The 25080-nt window shown below is 40.3% G+C and overlaps 1 protein-coding gene across 1 annotated transcript; it reads right to left on the bottom strand.

Moving 5' to 3' along the window:
- Nucleotides 1-376: 376 nt before the first annotated feature.
- MMRN1 (multimerin 1) lies at nucleotides 377-24295 on the bottom strand. The gene is made up of 8 exons (XM_088529398.1): nucleotides 24252-24295; nucleotides 23704-23823; nucleotides 21938-22044; nucleotides 16632-16727; nucleotides 12585-12758; nucleotides 6079-8061; nucleotides 1974-2120; nucleotides 377-798 (listed from the first exon to the last, which is right to left on the bottom strand). The coding sequence occupies exons 1-8, from the start codon at nucleotides 24287-24289 to the stop codon at nucleotides 377-379; spliced, it is 3087 nt and encodes a 1028-aa protein (XP_088385524.1). The 5' UTR covers nucleotides 24290-24295.
- Between the last annotated feature and the right edge of the window lie 785 nt (nucleotides 24296-25080).

Here is a 25080-nt window from a genome sequence, read left to right as displayed (position 1 = left end):
CTTAATACAATGAAGTAAGTAACCTTTGCTGTGATTTTAGGTTGTCAAGGAATAACCAAACCCAGTTCTGTCTTGAGAAATGATTCTCAGCTGCCTTGTGTAAGCATATCTTATGCAATGTAAAAGCAGAACATAATTAGATTAGTGTTTCCTACTCACACTTATCCAGTGCTAATTATCTCCCCATCCCTCACTTGCGGATGTGCATGTGGAAACACACAAGCAACTCCTTGGAGAACTGGCCCCATAGACACCTGAAACGCTGTTAATCTGATTACTTTCAGAAACTTACTGATATGAAAGACAAGAAGTATTTAAAGGTAAAGATAAATTCAAATGTCAGTTTCTTCATACAAGAGTAGCATTTGTAAGTCATTTAGGTACGATACAACAAGTAGCCACTAAAAGTAGTGACTGGTGGATACTTGGCAGGGATAGAGCCAGTTGCCAGTCTAAGCCAGACTTCCTGACCATAACTCAACTCTAATAACGCATTTCCAGTAATTACCCTGTCAGTGTACTTGTTACTATTAATATTTTCAACCTGAAAAGTGAGTTTGTCTATTCCATCAACGACCAGATAGCCAGAGGCTCGTGGACTAAATGATTCAATGGTATATTCAAAAACATAGACCCCAAGATACGGAACATGAAACTTCCCCGTTGCTGGGGCATACGATGCTCCGTAGTTGACATCCAGATTGTTAAACCTAATGGGCCCTGGTGTTGTCATCCCATAGGTATGAGAGGCAAAAAAAGCCACCATTGGTGCATATCTGTATGATCCTTTTGAAAAATCTGTAAAAGAGAAAAAGAACAATTTTAAGTAATATTCTTGATCTTTCCCTCCTCATATTACACTGTAGGCAGGTCAGTCAGAGTGGCCTGAAGATCAAAAAGTGTACAAAGCTTTTCTGAAATCACGTTTGTAAATAGCTTGAGCAATTAAAATAGAAGCTAAATAATTTCTTTCTGTATTGTAGAAAAAGTATTTTTCTTCACAATTAGTGCCATTCACCAAAAAAATAGATTTTAGAAACAGCAAGGGAACTTTATGCTTTATTATACTATATTGTCGTTAAAAGAACTGCTATTTTTGTTTTCTTTCCCTTCATTCCTCCCTGCTCCACTCTGTTCCTACCACAGGATTTCTTTCCCTCTGCCACTGTATCTGTATGTGTGTGCTGAAGCCAAGAGTTTTCCTTGCATATCTTAGACAGATATTGGAGAGGTTTAGCACTCTTGACATTAAATGGAGAAATAAAAGTCTATGTTTTTCTATTACAATGGATCATATATATATATGTATAGGATTCCTAGCACTGTAAAAATGATTTTGCTCAGTATTTTTATGTTGTCATAAATGAGAATCAGCCAAACAGCTGCTGAAAGCTGCATTAAATTCACATTTGATGTGGCCAGGATGTAAATTATTTATTTGTTCTCCAGACTGAACGAGCATAGTTTCTACATTCCCTTTTTGAAACATCTTTCAAGGGCTGTGTCCCTTTCCACCAAAAATAAGTGCGTGCCTAAAATGACTCCTTGAGGCCATAGTCCCAGATATTATAGGAGCTACTGGTATTTATATTGCTTTTCTTGCCATGCTGAAGCTAGTTATTCCCCAGTGATGTGATTTCCTCTCCCCGCCTTGAATTCCATAATGTTGTGTTCAAATATATCTATTGCACAGCCTCTCTCAGCAACCCCTGTGCAATTCAGCAGGGAGCTTTCTGGCTATTATGGTTGGTCCCAGCCCAATTTAATCCCATCGTTTGGTCATATTAGAGAAAAAGATCCTGAGTTACCCATGGGGATTGATTTCTTGAGCGCCAAAGCACAGGACACCACCAGTTGAGCTGGCGCTCATTAAAGTGAAATGTGAGACCTTTGACCAGCAAACGCTGTCTAATTAGACCCCGGGGCAGAAGCCCATACTGCCAGCATATTGCACTACTAAATTTTTTACTTGCCCACATTGAGAGAATTGTCATCCACCAACTTCATGCTGCAATTGACTCCTCCAAAGGGGTGACGACAAGCACAGATAAAACTCTGTCTGTCACTGATACAGGTTCCTCCATTCTGGCAGGGAGAACTGACACAGGCTGAATACTGTCCTGTGGTAAAAAGGGAGGAAAACCAATAACCTCAGCTGAAATGGCATGTGCATACCTGAGCATTCACTACAATGGAGTCTCTTTATTGATTCATAAAGAGGGTGGAAATTCTTCAGAAGCTGTGATCAAATCCTGTTCAGGCTGTTTTGCCTGGACACAGCATAACCTCAACTAGGATCTGATACACACAGAATTACCTACACATACAGAGCTCTGCTTGTCTACAAGTGTCTGATATAAAATTAAAGATACTACGAAAGCACCTGAGGCAGGATGGCCCTGTGGGTAGTCCTCAGGCCAAATCCTGTTTGGAGGCTGCTCATTCCCTCCCACACAGTGGTGGCTTCTGAGAATCCATCTCTTCTCGTCACAGGCTGACACAGAAACCTGCAGTCCACCCTGCGCTGGCTGCTCACTGCCCTCTTCCAGCTGGCAGTCACACAAGCAGCAGATGTTTCTGTGCTGAACACTACACTGCTGCCTTAGCCCATTTCCTTTCTTCATGTATGGCAGCCCTCAGATATCAGAGCAAACCAAGACAAATGTGAATATCAGGCAGTCTGTGATCACGTGGTTAAAGAAATAAGCTGAACGAGCTAGTTAATCTTTCTCAGAGAGGGAACAAGCTGAGAAGCTTGGAGCTGACCATACTACAATAGTCCTTTCGAAGCAAATAGCAAAACTTGGAAAAAGAAATGCAGTTAAATCCAATTTTATTTCCTTCTTTTGATGAAGCAAAAGAATTAATTGTCTTCCTGCTACTCCAGACCAAGCTGTGTTTTGTCAGCTTTCCTTGACGCAAGGCCTAGCAGGCTCCCTCACACAGCAGAGCTGGTTTGGTTTTGGGCATCCCAAACTGCGGCTGGGCCGTCCCGGCTGTGACGTGACTCACTCAGACGTGTCTCAGGAACTGGGGACAGTCTGGCTACTGGAATTAACACACCTTCAGTGCTATCCAAACAGATTCCAGGACTTGCCCTTATCTATTCTACCAATTCTACCACCAGAATGAGACCAGAGACCACTGTAGAAGTTCCACAGAGACTGTAACTCTCATTGCGAGCAACATAACTTGCACCAAACAGGTGGATTTGCAGAGCCCTAGTCACCCTTCCCAAGCATGTCTCAGCTGGGCAAATTATGCCCAGATGGCATAGGGGACCTGCTAGCTTCTGAGTGCCGAGGCAGTAGCTGCCAAATGTAGTTATATAGCCTTGTTATAACAGTTTTAGGAGGAAAAACATTCAGGATACAACAAAAATCAAATATTGCTATAAAAAAATCAAATATACACAAGCCATCTATAGACATTACTCTCAGGACATGAACTTGCACATTTTTCCCTTTTTCTTGCATTAGTCAAATACAAGTCAGATGTTTCAGAAAAATGAGCTTTTCCTTTGCCAGAATCTACCAACAGAGATCTAGAAAGAAAATCTCAGAGCAGAAACAAGGCATAGTCCTATGTGGCATATATCTAAAATTGCTGGATGGGAGTGTCAGTAAAGGGTTTGCTTATTGCCACGGAAGTGCAGAGCTCCATCATCACCCAGATACTTCGGTAATGCCCCCAGTGATCTCTAGATTCCAGGCCAACCATTATACAGATATTGAGGCAAACTCTTTCTGTGAGAAATTTTAGTCCAGTGAGCAGAATGTTGCAGCACATGTTATAATACTACTTGAATTTGGACTGCTGAAGCATAGGGACTTAAATACAAACAGTACTTTCCACAGAAAATGCTATCCATCCACTAATGCCTGAAACACGCAATTCTGAATTGCCACCAGGGTCACGGCACAGACAAGTGCACACAAGGACATTGTGTTTCTTCTCAGATAATAGTCTTGCCTGTAGACTTAAACAGAAGTGAAGAATAACTTCAGTTATCACACATCCACAACTGCCCAGGAGTTGTGTGAAAGGAAAGCAGGAAATAAGCAACACAGTTGATTTTGCTGACTGCATCGCGCTCTCAAAATACCAGAGCTTCAGGTAAGACACATACTAGCCTCTCTTACTTAGTCTATGCTTACTGTAAACAAGAAAAGTATATTCAAGAAATGCAAGAAAAAAAAACAAAAACAAAAATAAACACACACACACACAGAGAAAGGAAGTGACAGTGAAGGATTATTTTGCATGAATTTAACCTCAGAGTTAAGTCAAATTCAGGCATTGCTTTACTTAGGACAAACTGACTGTAATAAATCGGTACTACTTAACATCAGCTAGAAGTCTATTCCACTCCCTATAAACCAGGAAAAGCTGTGAGAAGGATGAGTCAAGTTGGGAGTTTTGGAATAAGGCAAATGCACTAGAACTCCACTGAGCAGGTGATATCACTATGTCTTTTCCATGTGGCTCTACAAGGGCATATTCTTTTTGTAGTTTCTGGCACACGCTCTTCCTCACCAGCCCCTGCCCCATTCTTCTTTTTCATCTTCCTTTTTAACAGGCATCCTGACACAAAACGTCCCTGCTATATATTCTTTCATTGGGGTAAAGATGCCAAGAGCCTCAGAGGAGAAACAGTTTTCCAGCTATAGTGCATACTCTGTTTATCCAAGTTACTAGGATAGGTGAGCAAAAAAAGGGAGTAAAAAATAAATGAAAGATTAAAACTGAGGATACTAAGAGCAGAAGATAAACTAGAAGCAGTTGCTCTTCACCCACGATACGATGGGACTGAGCATAGGTGGTTAATGCAGAGTTTTGCTCTCTTTGTGAAGGCAGGCACCAGAGGGTCTTTCAGGGAACAGACTGCCAAAGCTGTACAAACAAATCTTCAAATGGATCAGAAAGCTCTGTCAGTATCTACTAGGGTACTGTTTAGAAGAAAATCAAATATTTAGTGATTGAATAGTCTCCTTATGGAAAACACTGAATAAAGTGATTTCTTCCCCTATAAAGGTATTCTACCTCTAGCTATCATAAATCTTTTGTTTTGTCCATTCCACAACATAAGAATTCCCCAAACACATATCCACCTTTGTATAACCTTGTATTGCTTCCCCTTTGATTTCAAATGTCTGTTTAAGTAAGTATTACCTCATGGTCACATCCTGAGCAGATTAAATTTTTGGAATTTTTCATTGGCTTTAGTGTAGATGAAATACCAAACATGTTGGAATCAATGAGAATCAAGTCACTCACCTGGGTAGTGGTCATGGCATTTGATCCTCATCTTTGCAAATTAAAAAGATCACTTTAAATCTAATACATTTTCTAATTACCCACTTGTATCTTAGGATATTCTTTAGAAGCTCTAGTAGAGAAAGTAGTAGGAAAAATTTTCATTCCTGTCTGGTGCCAAAAAGCATAACTCCAGTTTTGTATTTCTCTGAACTCATACACATGAACTCATTTCGTATGATGATGTCTGAATTTAAGCTGGGAAGTCATTTATATTCAAAATGTTCTTTTTAAGAGCATTTTGATTCAGCAGAGCTATTCCCTGAATGGACTCAGTTAAACCTACTCTATTGGCTGGACTCCTGATCCTGCCAGAATGCATAGTTAAGGCTGTACCTGAACTAATCATCGTAATGAGGTCCTGAAAGAGCTGGCAAAAGTCTCGTGACAATCATTTTACTTGCTTCAAGTTTTAAATACTTCTTATTCCTCACTGATCCAACTCCAGCTTTCTCTCTTTGGGTTGCACATTTTTACTGAAATGGGTTTCTCATGAAAATTAAATGGAGCTTCTGGATGCCTTTGTGCAGAGTCTCCTCACAAGAAAAATACATTGTTTCATGATTAGGTTCAGACTAGAGTAACATCTACTTCCTCTGGAACATCCTTCATAACATTCTTTGGACTTTTTATTCACCTTCAACCAAGTTCTTTAGTCACTTCCATTAGGATTACCTTTTTGACTCAGTTCATCCCAATGATTACATAAGCCTTTATTATGTCGTAAAAGAATCTAGTTATAGGTACGGTAAAACTCATTACCTGAATCCAGAGAGTTATCTGTGTTTCTCTGGCTCCGGCCTGCCAGGCTCACAGTGAAATTTGCTGTGCCTTTTTTCCCTGGCAGTGGTTTCTTTACTACTGGTTTCACTAGTTTCTGAAGTTTGGTCATGTTGTTCATTACACTTTCCAGCGTTATGTTGATGTGCTGGGTTAAGTTCTTCAGGATGGTCTCTGCTTTTATGTCAAGCACAGATTCAACGAGCTCTTTAAAGCCTCTCTGCAGCAGTGGGATATCTGGCTGAGCAAGTTTAATCAGCACAGGAATACTTGTGTTCACTTCTTGGATGCTGCTGGCGGCATCCTGACAGAGCCCCCAGGCCTCGTGAGCAGTCTTGTTCACAAGGGGCAAGCTATTTGAAAAGCGGATCGACTTGGCTTCCAGTGCCTTCACCCTAGAACTCAGTGCCTGAAGCTGAAGTGAGACCATTTGCTCTTTCTCTGGCAAAGCAGCTTTGTTTCTTTTCAGAGATAGACAGTTATTTGCCAAAAACTTGGAAATTTTTGACTCCACACTCTGCAGGCGAACTTTGTGGTCCTTTGCTCCCTCCACAAAGTCAGTTAGTTTTTCCTCCAGGTGGTTGATATCTTGTTGTTGATTGTCTATTTTTGATGAAGTCTTATTTAAAATATAGTAAACTTGTCTGAAATTGTTGAGGATACTTTTATTAGATACATCATATGGAAGACTAGAAAGGGACTGAGCCACTTCTGAAATGAATTCATGCTTGTTCTTGTCTGGGAGCAGTATCCAGAGGGATTCATTCAACTGTTGGAACTGGGGAACAAAAGCCAGAAGGGTGTCCAGCTTCTCAACTTTGCCACAGCAGACCTCAGTTTCATTTTTCAGAGCACTTAGTGTACCTTTCAGTACATAGTTATCTTGAATAGAGTCAACGGCGCTGTTTATAACTACCATGGTCTTATTTAAACCATCTTCTAGGTCCATGAAGCACTCATTAATACGGCTCTCAAAGAGTTCCTGGTAAGCCCGAGATTCATTTTTAAGTCCTTCCTGAGTTTCAGAAAGTTCCCTAATTGCTGAACTCATTTGGTTCATGACAATTGTCAGGTTTTCAAGCTTCCCGTTAATTGCTTCAGCTTCAATTTGCTGCTCATATTCTGAAGTCAGACTGAACGGTGCCCCTTGTTCAATCAAGGGTTGCAGGATTTCCATGTCATAGCACAAATCGTTAATCTGCTCATTCATTTTGTCCATCTTATTGTCCAATGGAAGGATCAGGTCAGAGAGGCTTCTGTTTAAGACAAGAACATTCTGCTGGGTTGCTGCCAGTTGTGTTTGGAAATCCTTTCTGCATGCTGACAGCACGTCATCACAGACTCCCTGAACAGAGTCTCTCTGAAATTCCAGTGTGAGACTGAGATTGCTGATCTTGCTATCCTGGACTCTTAAGTCATCATAGATCTGCAGCATCATCAGGCCCTGTTTCTTCACTTTCTCATGCAGCACGAACATGTACTCTGTAACATTGTACTCTGCGACTTCATCTGCTGAAGGGATCTTTCGGCTGGAGGAATGTTCAGCTGTTAGCAGTTGTTCGTGCACATCTTTCATTTCAGTAAGGGTCTTATTTAGAGATTCGTAGTAAATGATGCTTCTTGACTGCTGATGCTCCAAGTTATCTTCCAAGGATTTTTGCTTTACCTGTAGGGCTTTCATAGGCTTGTCGCAAGTGAGGGTCATCTCCTCTTTCATCTGCACTATATGGCTCTTGAGCTCCAGAACATCAAGCTTTGTCGGCCCACCGTCTATCTGCTGAGCAAGTTTTTCTTGGGTACCATTCAAATGCTTGACTATTACTTTTGTCCTTTCAAGATCTTCTGATAAACTAGACACAGTCTTGAACATTTGAGCCATGTTCTCTTGCATTTCATTTTGAAACACTTTAAGCTGTTCTTTGACGATATCTTTGACTAATTCATTAATCATTCTTGATTTGAGTCCTTTAGGAAAATAAAAAAAATAGAAACAATCAAACCAATTGTTAGTAATAATGACATTCAAAACATGAGGAAACTTGCCCTGCAGTACAGAACTGAAATGTAACCGATAGCCCCTTCTGTTCTGCCACTCACTCAGCAATATGTAAAGACATATTTAGGGGACAGTTAATGCTGCCTGAAGACTCGTCTCTTTCTAGTGCAATCAATAGCAGCTTTGCTCTTGATTTTGAAATGGTAGATTCAGACCCTGCATATATGGTACCAACTTCTGCATACTGTAGTTTTCATTATAAGCTTCTAGGAACACTGATCCTAAAAAAGTACTAGCAAACATGAGGGAATTCCAGTCTATGATTCATACTAAAATGCCTCCCTGTCTTAAGTTGTTAACAACAGCCCCACTACACACACTTTACCCATCAAAACAGTGTCCATGAAGCCCCTGCATAACAAATTTGGGCTAACCACTAATTCTGCCCTGTTTTTGAAGATTAGAAGGATTCCTTTGACTTGTTCCTTAAAGGTAGCACCTATGTCCCATAAGTTAATGGACTGCTGCACTTTCTTTCCAAATCCTATGTTCCTTTGTATCAAGCTTGTCATATAAAAGTTAAGGAAATTAAACCCTTTAACCTCTGTAATTCCTTAATGACCATCAGCTCTCATTAAAACAGTGTTGATAAAGGCAGAAATTCTCCTGTTGTCTTCCTCCATTTTCCTCCCATTTTACTGTTATCACTTGGATTTTTTTTTTTTTTTTTTGCCTCATCTCAAACAGCACAGCAAATCCTCAATTTCAAAACACATTCTCAGGAAGAACAAGGAAATTGCAGGAAATCAGACCCATGAAACGAGTGATAGTAAACTCCCATGCAACTTGGCAAAACTACTGGAGCTCCATGGGAGCCCCAATCTGGTGGATTCCAAGTAAAAATGGTTTTGCTCATCAAGCTAAAAAGCATTACAGCATTTTTTTTTCTTCCTTTTCAGAAAACCTTTTTGAATTATGTGGCTGCAGCTGGAAACAGAGCTAGAGTAATTGATAATAGCTGCTTTTTAAGAACTGAGTCTCCTTTTTTGTGTCTGGTAAAAATGGACAGTAAACACTGGCAATACTCATGAAAGAAAACTGTCACTTGCTCAATATTTTTTCAAGGCAGGATATAATAGCTGGGTGCACTAAGTCTAATAGCCTTGAAAAAAGCCACCTAAACAGCATCAAGCTTCTCAAGCAATACACTCAATTGCTGTGAACTGTGGTCACAAACGTTATAGTAATTTTTACACAGTGTAAAAAAACAGCAAAGTGATAACGTTGAGATTTTCTCTTTTTTTTTTTGTACTTTTATTACCATAACAGTAAATAAAAAACTGGAGAGATGCAAACATGCAGAAGTGTACTCACACATACCTCAGAGCTTTGTCATTTAACTTTGGGGAAGTCAAAAAACAATAAAATACCTGAAATTGAGTTTATATTAGCAGCTGAGTAGAGGTACCAAGACATGGATGAAGAGCAAGATCAATGACACAAAAACTGCTGTCACTAATGATTTGGTCATGTTACTTAATGCTGCTGAAAAATATCCTGTGGTTTTAAGAGATCCAAGGAACTATCAAAAAGTTTAACAACTACAAAAAGAAGGTAGGTTACTCAAAGCCTTCTTTGAGGAGCTCATTAGATTTCTTCATCTGTGTCACATCTTGATGACAGGGATGTTGCAGCAAGAGTTCTTGCACAGGAGCTATACTGTCCTTTTCTGTGACAGAAGAAACAACCTTACTCTTTCTCAGTCCTACTCTGAGTGAATCATAGGTGTCAGGGGGAGCTCAGCTTCTGCTCTTCAGATGATGTCCTTGTTATGAAGGGAGTAGAAGCTGACAGAAGTGCAAGTTCACTGGGAGCTGTGGAGCTCACTTGACAGAAAATCCTGAAGAGAATTTGTGCTCTCAGTGACAACTGGGGAAGTTCTTAGGTTGAGCTAAGAATACATGTGAGTGAATTCATGGATGTAACTTGATCTTTCTATTGCTCTTTTGGAAATAGGAATGTCCAAACTTCTTGTGATCGTTAAACATCTCCTTCACTTTTTATGAGATTATAAATTTTAAATGGAACTCACTCGCTGTTATCCAAAGTGTGTAGTTACATCAGGTCAACACATATTCCCTTTGCAGTTTCAAGTATTATTTGAAGGATAACGTACAAAATAATGTATGTACATAGAGTACTAAGTTAATGTTATCTACTCACTTGTAAATGATGTTTCTGACTTGGATATGATAAATTTTCAACAGTGAGGTTCATTTTGAGAAGAGTGTATATTGGTATTTTAATACTGTAGGGGAACGGCGTCCGTAAAGGTAGACATTGGTGAAGGAATGAAGAAGGAAAGAACAACACATAACACCACATAATAAGCAGAGTGAAAAATTAAAGAGACCAAATTATTTTCTCTAAAGTGAAAAATGAGATCAGTCTCTTCACTTCTCAAAACAACCTTTTCGAATTTCCAGCAGGTTTTGCTAATAAAAATTAAAGGAACATATTGTTTGCTACAGTGACTGTGGCCCTACATCAACAGATGCTGCATGTGGGACCAAAATCTGTCCACAAAAGAAAACAAGAAATAAAGACTTTATGAACTGTCTGGTTTGTTCACAGAACAGACCTCAGGCCTAATGAAGCTTGATACACATCTAAGCACCCATTAGAAATTCTGTGATAAGAAAGTAAAACATCAATGTGAACCAAGGCTCAGGACATCATGAGAAGCAAATGGAAAGGAAGTCAAGCACCAAGTCTGAATAGCAAAGAGTCATTACAGACTTAATCATGTTTCACAAGGATAGCAGAAGTGGCAGGGCAAGTTGTGAAGCGTTTTCTTTCCAGTAAGCTTCTATGCAAGCAAGTCTTGCAAGTCTGACGTACTCATGCTGAAACATGCTGCACATCTATACCACCCGCCCTCACCACCACCACCACTTTAGGATGCTCCCTACCCACTCTCCAAGGAGGACAGTGATACTCAGTGGACAGGAACTACCATTGCGCCCTTGACATTATATAGGTAAGCCAGAAAAATATGAACTTGGTTCTCTCTCCTCCACGCAAATGTTTATCTAGGTACAAGCAAGGAAAACTTGTATTGGAGTGCCCATAGTAAGAGTAAAGGAATGCAGTTGATAGCAACATTTTCATTAGAGCTACTTGATTACATAAATCAAAAAACATAATTGAGAACATAAAGCAAAAAAAGCACTAGCAACTGGAGATTTCATTGAAGCAGGTATAAAACAGAATATGGCAGATAAAAGCAATAAAGGCTTAAAACACACCTGCAGACAAACATGAAGCTATGCTTCTCATACCATGCATTTTAATCAGAAGTCAGACCCAAAAATGGGCCGAAGGAATGAAGAATGAGGGCCAAAGGATGCAGGAAAACACCTCCCAGAAGAGCATGAAAATGACAGCTAGAATGAGTAGAATATATATATATATTAAAAAAAAAAAAAAAAAAAAAGAATGGAAAGAAAGCAGAAGGGAAACAGGAATATTCTAGGACAAATTAAATGTATGCCCAAGGGTCAAGAATGCCATCTAGCAATATGTGGAGAGGTGAAAGCAGGTCACAGAGAGAGATGGGATAAATGTGGTCCAGGGTACAAGAAAGCTACTGGTACATAGCCCAGGCCACTCAGGAGACAAAGGAGGACTGAAAACACAAGAAATGGCATCACATTTAATAAATTTGAGGGAGATACCAAAGGACTTTTTATTTCAGTGTAAAAAGTTTAATATAAAGAGCTACAGTTTGGGGAAAAATTCTGAAAAAAGAGGAAAAAATATTGATAAAATGGAAGATTTAGTCCTAAGATATTTGTTAAGCACCTTTTGTAATTGAATAATAAGTAGCTTTTATTGTAGGGTTCAAGAAGAACGGATGTCTGAGTCTGCTGCCCAGCCTTCTGATCACCAGGCCGTATCTTTCTCCCCTACCTGACAGACCAGAGGTAGTTTTTACTTGAATTTTTAAAGTCATGGTTACAGATGTTGAGTACAGTTAACCTATTATCATAGAGCCAAATTATTCAGGAAAATGGTTGTCATATTATTAATGCACTTACCAAATCCCTTTACAGTTTCCCCTGCCTATGTGTTCTATATATTAAGGAATACTATGTGGACTTTGCAGCCAAGCAAACACTTACCTCCTTTAGCAGCTGTCAAGTAAACAAGAAACAGATTAGAATATTTGCAGAAGGTCTAAGCAAATGGAAATGCCTTGCTAGTGACTCAAGTTACTACATAAATAATACAGTATAACATTTTTGTCACTATAAAAACTCCATTAAAAAGTTGAAAAGACACAAAACCCTCTATCATGATATGAAGTTAAGAAAGAGTTCTCCCTACAAATGGGAAACAATAGAATAGGACACTATCAATGTTTTAAACTTTTTTTTTTTTTCTGGCACCTTTAACTGGGTGAGTGATTACATTAATTTATTTTTCTTACCTTTTAGAAAAGGCTGGAGGTCTCTGCCCTTATCTTCATTGATTTTGCCTTCCAGAGAGGAAATCATCTTGCTCACATCACTCATGGCAGCAGCAATGTTGTCAACCTTCTTCTGTAGAAAACTCAGTTTCATCTCCTGCTTGCTAATCTTCTCGTTCATTTTTTGTGCAAGTGCTTGGTCAGAGGACACAAGAGAGGGTGAAAAATAGCATTATTAAATTGTGTGTACGTTTGGGGGATGAAAGTATAATTGACTTGAGAGACATTAGCTGAAAGTGGAGTAAAAAGTTTCTGAATTATTAGCCATGAGTGAATCATCTCAATTTTTGTCATGTATCATGTATTAGTGACATTCAGCAGCACAGCAGTAACTAATTACTGAAGCATCTGTATCCATTATAAAGTATTTATAATTCTAGAAGAGTACTTGGAATGGTTAACATATTTTAATCAGCATAATGTCAGTCTTCCTCCACCTAGCACCCTACAGGGGATTCAGTTAGCTCTCATTTATTCTATCTCCTTTAACATAATCACAAAAGCATTAATTTTTACTTACCACTTATAAGCTAACAACCGCATGAATTTACAATGCTTGCATCTGAAGGAGCATACCGTCTCTTCAGTGTTGGGGTCAAACTAAAGACTAGCTCAAAACAGTGGCAAAGCAGGAAAAATGCCAGAAAAACACCTAATAAATGACTAGAGAATTATTATTTGTGTCTCATTTAAAAAAAAACCAATCTGTGAAGTTCAGTTCATTTTAAAAACTACACAGGATTTTCCAGACATCTGTTGTCTCTGATGCAAGAAGGGTTGGATGGATGTTTTTAGGTTAGGTAGTGGTGAATAAGGCCTTGATCTTGCAAATCAAGGCACTACATGACTCATACATGGGAATTTTACTATTTACAGGGATGAGACAACCCAAGATTTTTAGATCTTGGCAGAATTAAATACTCTACAAATCTCTTTTCGGTTCTTTCAATGATTCAGCCTATATGGCCTACCTTATACCCATGATGATACTCTACATGATCCAAGCCATGCTACGGCTTAATAAACTGCTCTACAAGATAACTTTCAACAGCGCATGCAAATATATCCTGCTGTAAATTTATAGTATTGCTATTATCTTATGTCACTTCTCATTATAACAGTGTCCTTCACATGGCAACAAACATTTATAATCAGAAATAATGTGGAAACACAGGAGCCTAATGAAAGAAAGAGCAAGCTGCACGTAAAAGGGCATATCTTATGACTTAATTTTCATCATTCAAAATTTCAGTAGGCAGAAAGCAAAAAGATTCAACTCAGTAGCATTCATCGAAAACAAACAAAACAAACAAAAAAAAACAGGAAATTCATTAAATACATCAAGTCCATACAGTCACGTGCCAATATCCACAAGAAAGCTCTCATATAGAGGCACCTGGGTTGTAAAATCATTAATAGAGCAACCTGATGGATATAGCTGTTACGGGTTAGGATGACCTCCCGCTGTCCGCTCTGCCCATCCACGGTGTCTGTTGCCATAGAGGTAAACCTGTGTTTATGACTGTTTTCAAGTCTGGCAATTCTCAGCTTTGCTCAGGGTCCCCACAGAGACAAGCAATTGCTCTACTTCCTTTGTGTGAAGGCTCTTAATCATAACACTGCTCTCTGACTAGGAGCAAGGTCTAGATACTTCTGCTGCTGCTCAAGTCATGCTAGGAGATAATTTGAAGTCATTACTGGCTCAAGGCACAGTGACCAAACCTGGGGAACTGCCATCTGCAGAGTGCAGCCCCTTCCTCAGTTATGTTTCTGTGCGCTGCTCTCAAAGGGACGAGACAAGCTGCATGAATGAACCTGAAGGTCTGGTTTATACATGCACAGCTGCATAGTAGGAGCTCAAATGGAAATCTGGCTTGTGGAGTCCTGGCAGCTCTCAGTGAAGCAACATACTATGGATGGTGGAGAGTTTTAGCCTCAGACAGCATTTGCAGGGATTGCAAAGAGAACAGGTATCTCTAATACAATCTGATTTAAAAATCACTGAGAAGTAATTAATGCAGATCTCTGAGATGCAAATTTTCAAGTTAGCTCTCAGAGCAGAAATGCTATCAAAGAAGGCCTGTTCGCTTTCACGCCATATCAATGAGGCTCACTTTATCACAGGAGTCCTGATATCTTGGCAACTTCCACCAGGGTCAAGGACCTTTTGTCCAGGCTGCATTTAGTCTTTCCCACCCTAGCCTCTGCTTTCTTATTTTTCCCTTGCCTACTATTGAAGAAAACACATACATGGCCGTTAACAGAGACACATCTACTCTCTGTTTAGAGCCACAAGTCTGGATTCAGACTCTGTCTTCACTGTACCTGCATGAAGATTCCACTGTGAACTCAGTATATTTACAAAGGGAACATATAAACCTGAGAATATAGTTTGCCTCATTATTTGTTCTGTAAAGTGCCTTAGAATTGGTGCAGGTTATACCAATTGAGGGAAGGACTGCAACAGTGCAAAGTACAAAATAGGGTGGTGAAGACATCTGTAATCCAAACACCAAAGGATCAGAAGAAAAGGAAGGTAGTGGGGAAGTTCAAGGAACCTGCCTGTTTACTTTACAGTGTCTTCAACCTGTTGTTCATCTCCAGGCCCCTCACCATGCAAACTATGGAAGCTCATTTGGTGGTATATAAATAACATAGCCAAATAATTTGAACCACTTGCCACATAAAGTTATTTGACAAATGCACTGTCCCTTGCTGTAGGTACATATATCACAAATAGAGAATATTTTTTCCCATTTTCTTGTTCTAATACATTTCATGTATTTTTTGTTATTTCATCACATGATATACTGATTATGAGCAGTTCTCTGAATATAAAGACTTTATTTCTAAATCACTGTGCATTACCAACATCTCTGCACCCTTGAAGATAAACCTTCCAGATATACCACCTGGAATATATTAGAGTCTAACAATTACTTGACTACATCTAGCTCATGGGTCTCTTTTCATGTTTCTTTATAGTCAACACTTGATATTTGAATTCTTAGCTAATTAGACTGATCTGATAAATCACATCATTGTTTCTGCCTCCAGTTTAGCGAGCGTGCAAACACTCCTGGCATGAAAAATATTATCTTCCTATGAATGCTTATGCAGAAAACTATGAAATTAATTTTCTGGAACATTTGTGCTGGTAAACTTTAAATCACACAGATGGTAATGGAAAATAAATCTAAAGGGAAATGAGCACACCCAAAAACTCAAGAGAGCAGCAGCAGCTTTTCATGCAGTAGTCACATAAGTTAATATCTCAACAGAGAAGACTTGGACTAAAAGCATTATTGTCACTAACTAGCTCCAACAGGGCTGAGCGCTGTACACACACAGAAGAAAACATTGATCAATATGCTCCAAAACCTTAAAGTATAGACAGACAGAAATAAACACAGTAGTGGGCAGATAAACACTACAGTAAGACATGGTCATATGAACTTCTGCGATATAACTGTTTCATCATCCTCAACCATTGTGTGGTCATCCTAGAGTGGCTGAAAATAAACTTAAGCTACCCTTGCCAAAGTTTGAAGAATCGCCATGCAGTACCAATTTCAAAAATGGCATCAATTTTATAAGATTCTTTTTTTTTTAAGATTCATAACAGCAATGATCATGTCTTCAGATAATATAATTAACTCAGTTTTCTTATATGGTGCCATGCTGAGCTATATGGCTACTTCCGGATGTGTTACGTCATGTGAGTTCAACTGTTCCACCTAGTAATAGAATGGTTTAAGCCTTCTTATGCAGAATTACTTTCTTTGTTTTTATTAGCTTAGCCATAAATACTCTGCAACTGCTAAACTACCGGTGTCAACCAGTTTCTTATCCCTAACTTCCTCAGAGAAACATAACTACCAGAAAACCTAATCATTTATGCAAGTCTCTTCAGCAGGCAGGGATTTTTCTTAAATGATTTTTGCAGTGATCTCCCAGTGAATCACGTGGTCAGTGACTTGTCTAAAGATGACAGTAATAGCAGCTGACCTGGCTTGCTGGGGTCCTGGGCAGCTCCTGGTGCTCTCTCACTGACAGTTCTGCTGCTTTCAGCCTGGTTGCTATGTAGAAGCAATTGTTGTTGAGCTAAGAAAAGAAGAAAAAAGAAAAGAAAATCAAAGGAAACACTGAACATGACAACTGCCTTGTCTCTATTCTATTCCATTTCCAAAGTCTAATTGTTTGCAGTGATTTGTGTTACCTGCTTAGTTCAACTATAACACAGTGTCGGACCAAATTGATGAAGACAGCAAAAGGTTTTCTAGGTGCCTTCCTGAGACTGTAGCTGCTGGCGATATGCAGGGGTTGGTGTTAATACTCAAAGGTCAAAGCTTGCCTTATAGCAAGCAGAACTCAAAAATTTCCAGGGCTAAAAATTCTTGAGATTTTTAGATCAATATAAAACAGCACTAAAACACATTCAGTGTATAGATTGTCAGCTCTAAATATGATTAGATTTTTTCCACAGGTATAACACTGGCCAAATTTCTTGAAATTTATTTTTTGTGGATTACACAGAAGGTCAACTCCAGAAGCTGTTCAGGGGAAGCAGCAGTTATATTACATCTTTGCAGCGCTTAGGAAAAATTACAAAATGCAATAATATTCTAAGAGATGTCTTTGGAGATTTGCAACTGATTGGTACCAAAAGATCCCAGAGAAGTCCACAAAAACAGAGGCAAACATAACATCAGTATTGCAGTTGGAGAAGCTGAGGCTCGTAAGAGTGAAGGGCATTACACCCGCAGACACACACACCCGCAGACACACACACCCGCAGACACACACACCCGCAGACACACACACCCGCAGACACACACACCCGCAGACACACACACCCGCAGACACACACACCCGCAGACACACACACCCGCAGACACACACAATGGGAACAACTGATGGGGTTGACAACTGAAATTTCCACCTTCCTGACTTCCTTATCTAATCATCAGTCTTAACTCTATCCCCTTTCAATATTGTTGAAAAAAACAAAACATGTACAAAGCACACAGTAAATGTGCTAGTATTAATTCATACCAATTTTTATTTGCCTGTTCAGTTCATGAAGTATTTTAAAGTGGATGTTGTTGTAGTAGGAGTGGATCTGAGAGATTCCACTTTAATTGATATGATTTGTAAACTTGAGTTTAGAACTGTGCAGCTGATGAACTTGGCATGAGGACACTGTTCTGCAGTCCAATCTGGCCATAATGTGAGTTTCCAAGGAAACAGAATGAAATGCTGAATCAAGACATTTGCTACATATCATCAGCTTCTTAGCAGCATATATAAGGATCAATAGATTATACTTAAGGATGGTATGTTTGAAGTTGTAAATTAATGAGGGAAGAAACAATTAAGACAGGGACTCATCACACTAAATTATCATATGGACTGGAATTTTCCTAGCATCTATGGGAGTAGACTGGTTAAAAAATACAAAATCAAAAATCTCAAACATTCACAATTTCAACAGTCTCTTCTATGTTTCTGTGGCCACAGTTGCTGACAGGAATTAAACAACCGCATACAAGCCCAGTTCCTCATACAGGATTTATCAGTTGGTGATGTGATGATATCATCTATGACAAGGGAGACAGTTCCTTGCCTGTGATAAAGACCAGCAGATCGATGTCCTTTTATTCTTTCATTTACCAATCTTTCTGGCCCTCTCTCCTTCCCCACCTCACATAGCTACCCCCAGCATGTGCCACAGACACAGGCTCTTTATACGTATTATACACTATCCATCTTAGCTTTAATCCTCCCTATCAAGTCACATGCCTCATTCACAGCTCCACATTGCAGAATTCCCAAGCCCTCAGGGTCCCTTTTTTTCCCCACTTCTAGAGTTTCTAAAATATGTATTTATCACTGCATGCTTGCTTTCCTACTGCTTTAAACTGTCCAGGTAACTTAGCCTCTGTAACACGAGAGGCACAGATACAGCCCTGCTGGAGCAAACCTGCAGCACCACTGATGCATTATCCTGCTTTGAACACGAGCTAGGACTGTAGCCAGGCACGGGCCTGCACATCCCTTTGCAAACACGAGACAAAATGCAGTATTGTACAGCTATGGAATAAAATAAGCACATGGCAAAAGCACTCCCTGGGTAACCTACAGAAAAATCAGTTTGTTCCATTATGAAACAAATTCAGACCAGTCAATGGCAATATGGCTTCCCCAACATCATTCTTCTAACATGCCCCAACCCTCTTCCAAATGAACCACCATGAGACAGTGGTCACCACTTCAGGTGGTAGTTAAGTCTGAGGTGCATAATGGTCCTGCAGCTGAGATCCCCATCCTGGATGGGAAAGAGCAGGAGATGTGAAGGGATCACTAGCCTGACCCCCCAGTACATATATTCCTTGGGTTAAGCATAGTAAATGCACGGCTTACATTCAAGAACAGTTAAAAACTAGAAACACTACACTCACTTTAAGCTAAATATTCAGAAAAGAAAACATAAAACTGCAGTTGGACTTACAGGTCTCCCTTATAGGTCCTATTTAAAATATGAAAAAGCAAAGAAAGGAAATATCCTGCAGTTTGCAAGTGCTGAGCAATGAAAAGTGTTCCTGTTCCTCCAGGAACTTCAGGGTATTCAGCACTTCCCATGCACTGCACAGAGAAATCCAACGTTAGGCTCCTATTATTGAATATATTGCCCTAGATGTATAATTTAGTGCCCCATGCATTTTTAAACACATAATGTGCAAAATGCTTTCAGGGAATATTAAAAATATGGAGATGGGATGTTTCTTCTCAATATATTTTTGATGAAGCAGGAGTAGCCAAAGGGGAATCCCTAGGGGAGTTGGGGAGCTCCCCGCCGTTCTGCCTTAGAGCACCGGGGCGTTTCAAGGGGAGCCGCAGCCTCCTGAGCGCGCCCGGCAGGCGCTGGCCGCCGAGCGGAACGTTTTGGAGCCACCTGCTGGAGAACTCGCGGCACTACGAGGCGAGCGGGCCCGGCGCTAACAACGGCTACGGCCCGGCCAGCAACCCTGAGCAGGAGCGGTGCGCCCCAAAGCACGGCGAGCGCACGTGGAAGGGAACCCAGGCGCACAGCCACCTCAGCTTCCCCCCACCGCGCAGCTGACGCGGCATGCAGGGTGACCCACACGTGAAGGTGCGTATTGTTCTGGAAATCATTTGACATGAAATAGTGCACACAGACCGTATGTGCATGAGCAACTGATATACACTTGGATTTCCGCAATTTTTCCTCCACTTCAGCATTTGATATTCCTGAAACAAATTATTTTGTTGAATGGTTCAGATTGCCTCCACTTTACCTGCTTATGCATGGTAGTATTTTTAATAAGTAATCAATGCCCACATTGCTCCTTGCTTAACACCACACCCTGGTAAAACTGCATTGTCCACTCTCCGCTAGCATCCATGTCACACCCTAATTGGGTCACAGGCCACCACATGGCCAACAGAGTTAGAGCCTCTTCCCAGAGGCTCTTTTGTCTCACTCACGATGTTACCTGCAGAAACCACTGTAACCAAGCAATTGCGAGGAGGATACCTGGTTAACAAACATCTGCTAACAGCTATCAGATGGCAACTATTTTTCTTGCTTAGCCAGTCACAGCATAGTCACTATGCACCATAACTGTGAGGAAGCCAGGACGAGAAAGCAGCAGTTGTTACAACCAGCCCCTATTGCTGCAGGGGTGCTGTCCCAGGAGGCAGAGCACCCTGTCGGGACACTCCAGCTCCTGGAGCAAAGGAACAGGGAAACGGCAGGGCTGCTGCCTGTCAGGGAGGCCAAGGGGAGGACGTGGCAGAGCGGCGCTCGCGGAGCCGCTCCTGCAGCGAGGCCCATCGGGACCTGCCGCGGTCACTAGCCAAGTGCCACAGTGGGAACAGAACGAGGCAGCGGGGCCCGCCGTGGTGGTCTCCTCCTCCCAGGAGGCAGCCTTCCAGAGGCAGGGAAGAGGAAGATTTCTGACATAACACCTTTCATCCCAATCACTTTAAACACTTCTGCAAGCCTTAATTAAATCTCCCAGTGCCCCTGTGAGATAAGTGTCATCTCAATTTTCTGTAAGGGTAAACTTAGGCATGCACATTGTGACTTCCCCAAGTTATTCAGCAAGTCAAAAGAGGTTTGAGAATAGAAATCAAGAGACCTATTTTCAAACCCACTGCTGTAACACTACATGGCATATAATCCTTTTTTCTTATTTTTGCACTACATGCCCATGAGCTGTTACATATCCTCTCCTGATCAAGGTTTCCTTATTGTTTTGGTGCTATATCAATTATATCAATTGTACTCTCCCCTCCTCTTTTTATGTGATATTAAATCTACTTTTCCTATTCACTGTGCATTTTTTCAAAGCCAACCTTTCAGCCATTCTATCCTCACTCACTGGACAGCCTTGCTCACTGAGCCCCACATTAATAGCTGACTCCATGCTTAGCTGCACAGCAAAGAACTCTGTGCCTGCTGAGCTTCTGTCTCTTCAGCATTGATATTTCCCTCCTAAATGTGAATAACAGTGATTTCTCTTCATTCCTCTACATTAATTTTTAATCACAACCTCTACTTTGCCACTGCTGATTGAATTCCCTACCACATCTAATGGCCTCTCTTGTAATATTCATTCATTTAAAGTGTGTGCGCTGATGCCATATCTTATTTTTCAAGGGCAGCCTGTTTAAGTCCGGGAGCAAAGAAATAGCTATTATACAGATGTTAAACTACAGTACATTGCCATATGTTTGATCACCAGGGCAAGGGTAAAACACTCCATTTCATCTGAAAAGGGCACAATTATGCAAGGATCATTCATTATACAACGTAAAATTGTGCCACTGTTGAATTAAACAAAATTATTACCCAATTCATAGAGAAACAGAATTGGCAGATTATTTTAATCACATCTAAAAGATATTCTTAGAGCCTGAATCTGAAAGTCAGAAGAATTATAATGCTGCAGACTTTTTATAGCAAGCATTCACTGGAGGACCTGGATTTATCATCTCCAAACCTGTAACACTCAATAACTAAAAGGTCAAAAGTATTGAAGCATTGATTGCAAACTCCATATTTTAGCAAAACAGAATCAGATTCAGGATGATGGATTTTGTTTAGAATAAAGGAAACTGTTCATCTACTTTGGAAATTCATGCAGCACACACAGTCAATATCCTAAAAGGTTTTAGCCTATTCTGCATTTTTTTTTCCTGGCTTTGAATTAGCAGAGTCCTATTCATTTCCAGCAGAGCTATTGACTCTCCAATCACACTGTTTCAAGCCACTACAATTTACTCACTTTTGGGCTGACAGTTTTGTCCGCTGTGCCCAGGACAACATTTCCACTCCAGGGATGTCACTATTTTATGTTTGATTCTGTAGGCTTGGAGCGTTGCTGCCTGAGACCTGCAAAGCAGAAACATTTTCAAACTCCTCTAGGTAACTGTACAGGAGCTGTAGGATACATACAGAAATACCTTACATGTTCTACCATGTCAGCTGTACTCTAAGTGCTTGAAACAAAAATCTCAGGGTTTGGTATTTCAATAGCAACTAGAATTTTAAAACTGCAATCTCCATATCATCTGGATATATATTCTAAAGGACTGGATGTTTATTTGGTCAAGCTACTTCCCTCCTCACTCCCAACATTGTTTTGAGGTGCTAAATACTACCAATTGTTATGGGAGATATTATTGACTAAACTGGAGAGAACAAGCCAAAAAAATCCATGTGAAATCCTGGCTCCTGTGAAATCAGTGATTTCACACCGAAACCATTCCTGAATGGACTCATAAAACTCCAGGTATTCATGGAAGGAGTTAATGAAGAATAGCTCCACCATGAAGCTCCTCTTCATGCAGACAAGCCCCAGAACTGTATATAACAAGCTTCTTAGCAGAAACACCTTGAGAAGGTTATTTTGGTACAAAAATCAACATAATTCTAAAGATCAAATGGGGGGAAGAGAGTGGGGAGCTAGCCAAACTGCAATTGCTGGACTCATGTAACAATCGAGCCCCTATGTCAGAGTCCTTAAAAACTGCAGATAAAATACTCCAGGTTTCACATTAAAGCTTTAAATATGTTCTGTCATACCACCTAGAGGACAAATCTCAAAACAGTCTCATTGATTGGTGAGACGCTTTTGAAATTGAGGGACAAATGTTTTGCAATTTTGGTTCTGTTGTTGTTTCAAGCTGCTATTTGCCAGGCTCATATTTAAATCCAATCTCATTTACTGAGGGCAGCACATATATAGAATGCAATGAGACACCCAAACCACAGAGGACAACATGAACATGCTCAGCACAAACCTTATGTACAAGTAATGTCTGGGCCCATTACTCTCCTAGCTTTACTGCATTAGCAACAGAGAGCCCTGTCAAAGATAAACACCCCAGCAGATAAATACAATTATTTATGCTGTTTAGAGAAAGCCTTATGCTCTGAAAACACACAAATCTGAGAAGCTGCAGAGGGGGGCGTTCTTTCCCACATGTACTTCAATGCTTGCTGTGTGAACACCTTCCAAAAGATGCAAGTGGGCAGTGGGCTCACTTGAAGGCTTAGTACTAGCCAGAAGATGCCAGAGTTAGGGCCACCCCCAGAGCATTTCCCAGACGTGAGCTTTTATAATCATTTTAGACCCTTGTTAGGATGAGACCTGAAGTAGGCTAGTCTTCTACTCACTCTCTGCACTCTCATTTGCACTGGAAAAAGCCAGGTAGGAGTATGGGGACCCCAGGCTTCACAACCTGCTCCAGCAAGCTCCAAGCTGACTGATCATATAAGCAGGTGAATGTACATGGCCACCTTCTGCATATAAAAACTGCATGGAGACCAAGAGATCATACAATTTGACTACTGCAGCCCTTTTATTTTATAAGCGTAGTCCTACACACAGGATAAAGGGAGTAGAAAGGGCACAACTGTATTTTTCATTTGACTATATTAATTCAAATGCATTCTTGCTTTCATTTTTTGAAGTCTCACCTGTATTAATTAGCCAGTTGGTGATAATTTAAATTTTTGCAACTACTCTTTCTTTCCAGTTCTACATACCTCTGAGCACAGGATCCAGCAAGCCAAGTGCAAGGCTTAGCTCTGCCTGATGAGAAAGTTTCCAGGTTGTCCACTACTACTGTAGGTACAAGTCTAGTGTGGACATAAGCACACCAGTTCCTAAGGGAAACAGAAAGGAAATATAATTCAACATACAAATAGTATTTGCCAAAACATGATGAAGACAGAAGAGACAGACAAAAGATCAATCCCATAATTAAGGGATAGAAAAAATATGAAAATTAAGTTTAAATTCTCTCAAACTGCCAGAGTAGTCTTGCCCGAGACATCTGGTCTTTATGCTTCAGCCATCCACAAACAAAGAAAACAGCCAATCATTTTCTCTACCTCTGCATATTTATATTGCAAATCTAAATCTTTCTTGGTAAAGGTACTTGGTGCTCTCTAAAGAGGCATTACTAGATCCCAGTAATAACAGGTCTACATTTCAGACCACAGCAACTGTTTCTCCATAGTTCCAAGGAAGGTTTACTAATGTTTTTACACACCCATATCTCTCCATCCTTCTGTTTTACAGATAAACATACCTACTCTTCCTCCTTTTCCCAAGCAAGACTGAGTACATGGAGATTGCAGAACTCTTTGGCATTGCCCTCTGCAGCCCAAAGCAGACTCGGCAGGAATGCGCCACAGCTCCCTGCCAGCCTGAGCCTCCGGAACTTCCCCTCTTTTCCTCCTCCCCCTCAGAATAAGCCACATACAAAGTGATCAAACTCCCCTGTAGGACAAAACCTGAGTGCTGGCAAGCATAGGGCCTATTTCAGAAAAGATTAAGGAAGCTGCAAGAATTTACAAGGTGTTAAATCTGATTTCAAAATCAGGCAACTTGGTAAAAACTTTAGTGAAGAATAGAATTTAGTGGTAGTTAATGGCATAATGGCCAATAAGAGATTTTGTACAGGAAAAACATGCCACAAATGTATTGGCATTCTCTGAGTCATAAACAAGCGGCTAAAGAGCAACCTCCAGAGGCTTCTGGCAAGGTCGCTCACCAACAGCTTTTAAAGTACAGAGTTGAATAATGAAAAAAATAGGTACTGCTGTAGATTTCTAAGTCATTAACTGAAAGCGCATAGAACCAGTCAGCTTTCTAAAGAAAGGGTTTATCAACACAATCCCACCTGAATCTTTAATGGACATTATACTCATTAATCATGAGGAAAGTTGTCCAATAGTTTTCTGTATACAAAATCATTTGCACGAGGAAGCCCAAAACTGATGACAAAGAATTGCTGAAATCTCATGCTACTGAATTGCCAAGTAAATGGCAGAAGAGAGTCATAACATCTTCCCTACGAGGAGAGGCTGAGGGAGCTGGGTCTGTTCAGCCTGGAGAAGAGAAGGCTGAGAAGGGGA

This window comes from Tinamus guttatus, unplaced genomic scaffold, assembly GCF_059628265.1.
Source record: "Tinamus guttatus ecotype Peru unplaced genomic scaffold, ASM5962826v1 Tinamus_guttatus_pri_ptg000028l, whole genome shotgun sequence".
Lineage (NCBI taxonomy): Eukaryota > Metazoa > Chordata > Aves > Tinamiformes > Tinamidae > Tinamus > Tinamus guttatus.
The sequence above is the reverse complement of the archived record's forward strand: the minus strand, read 5'-3'. Positions and strand labels throughout refer to the sequence as shown.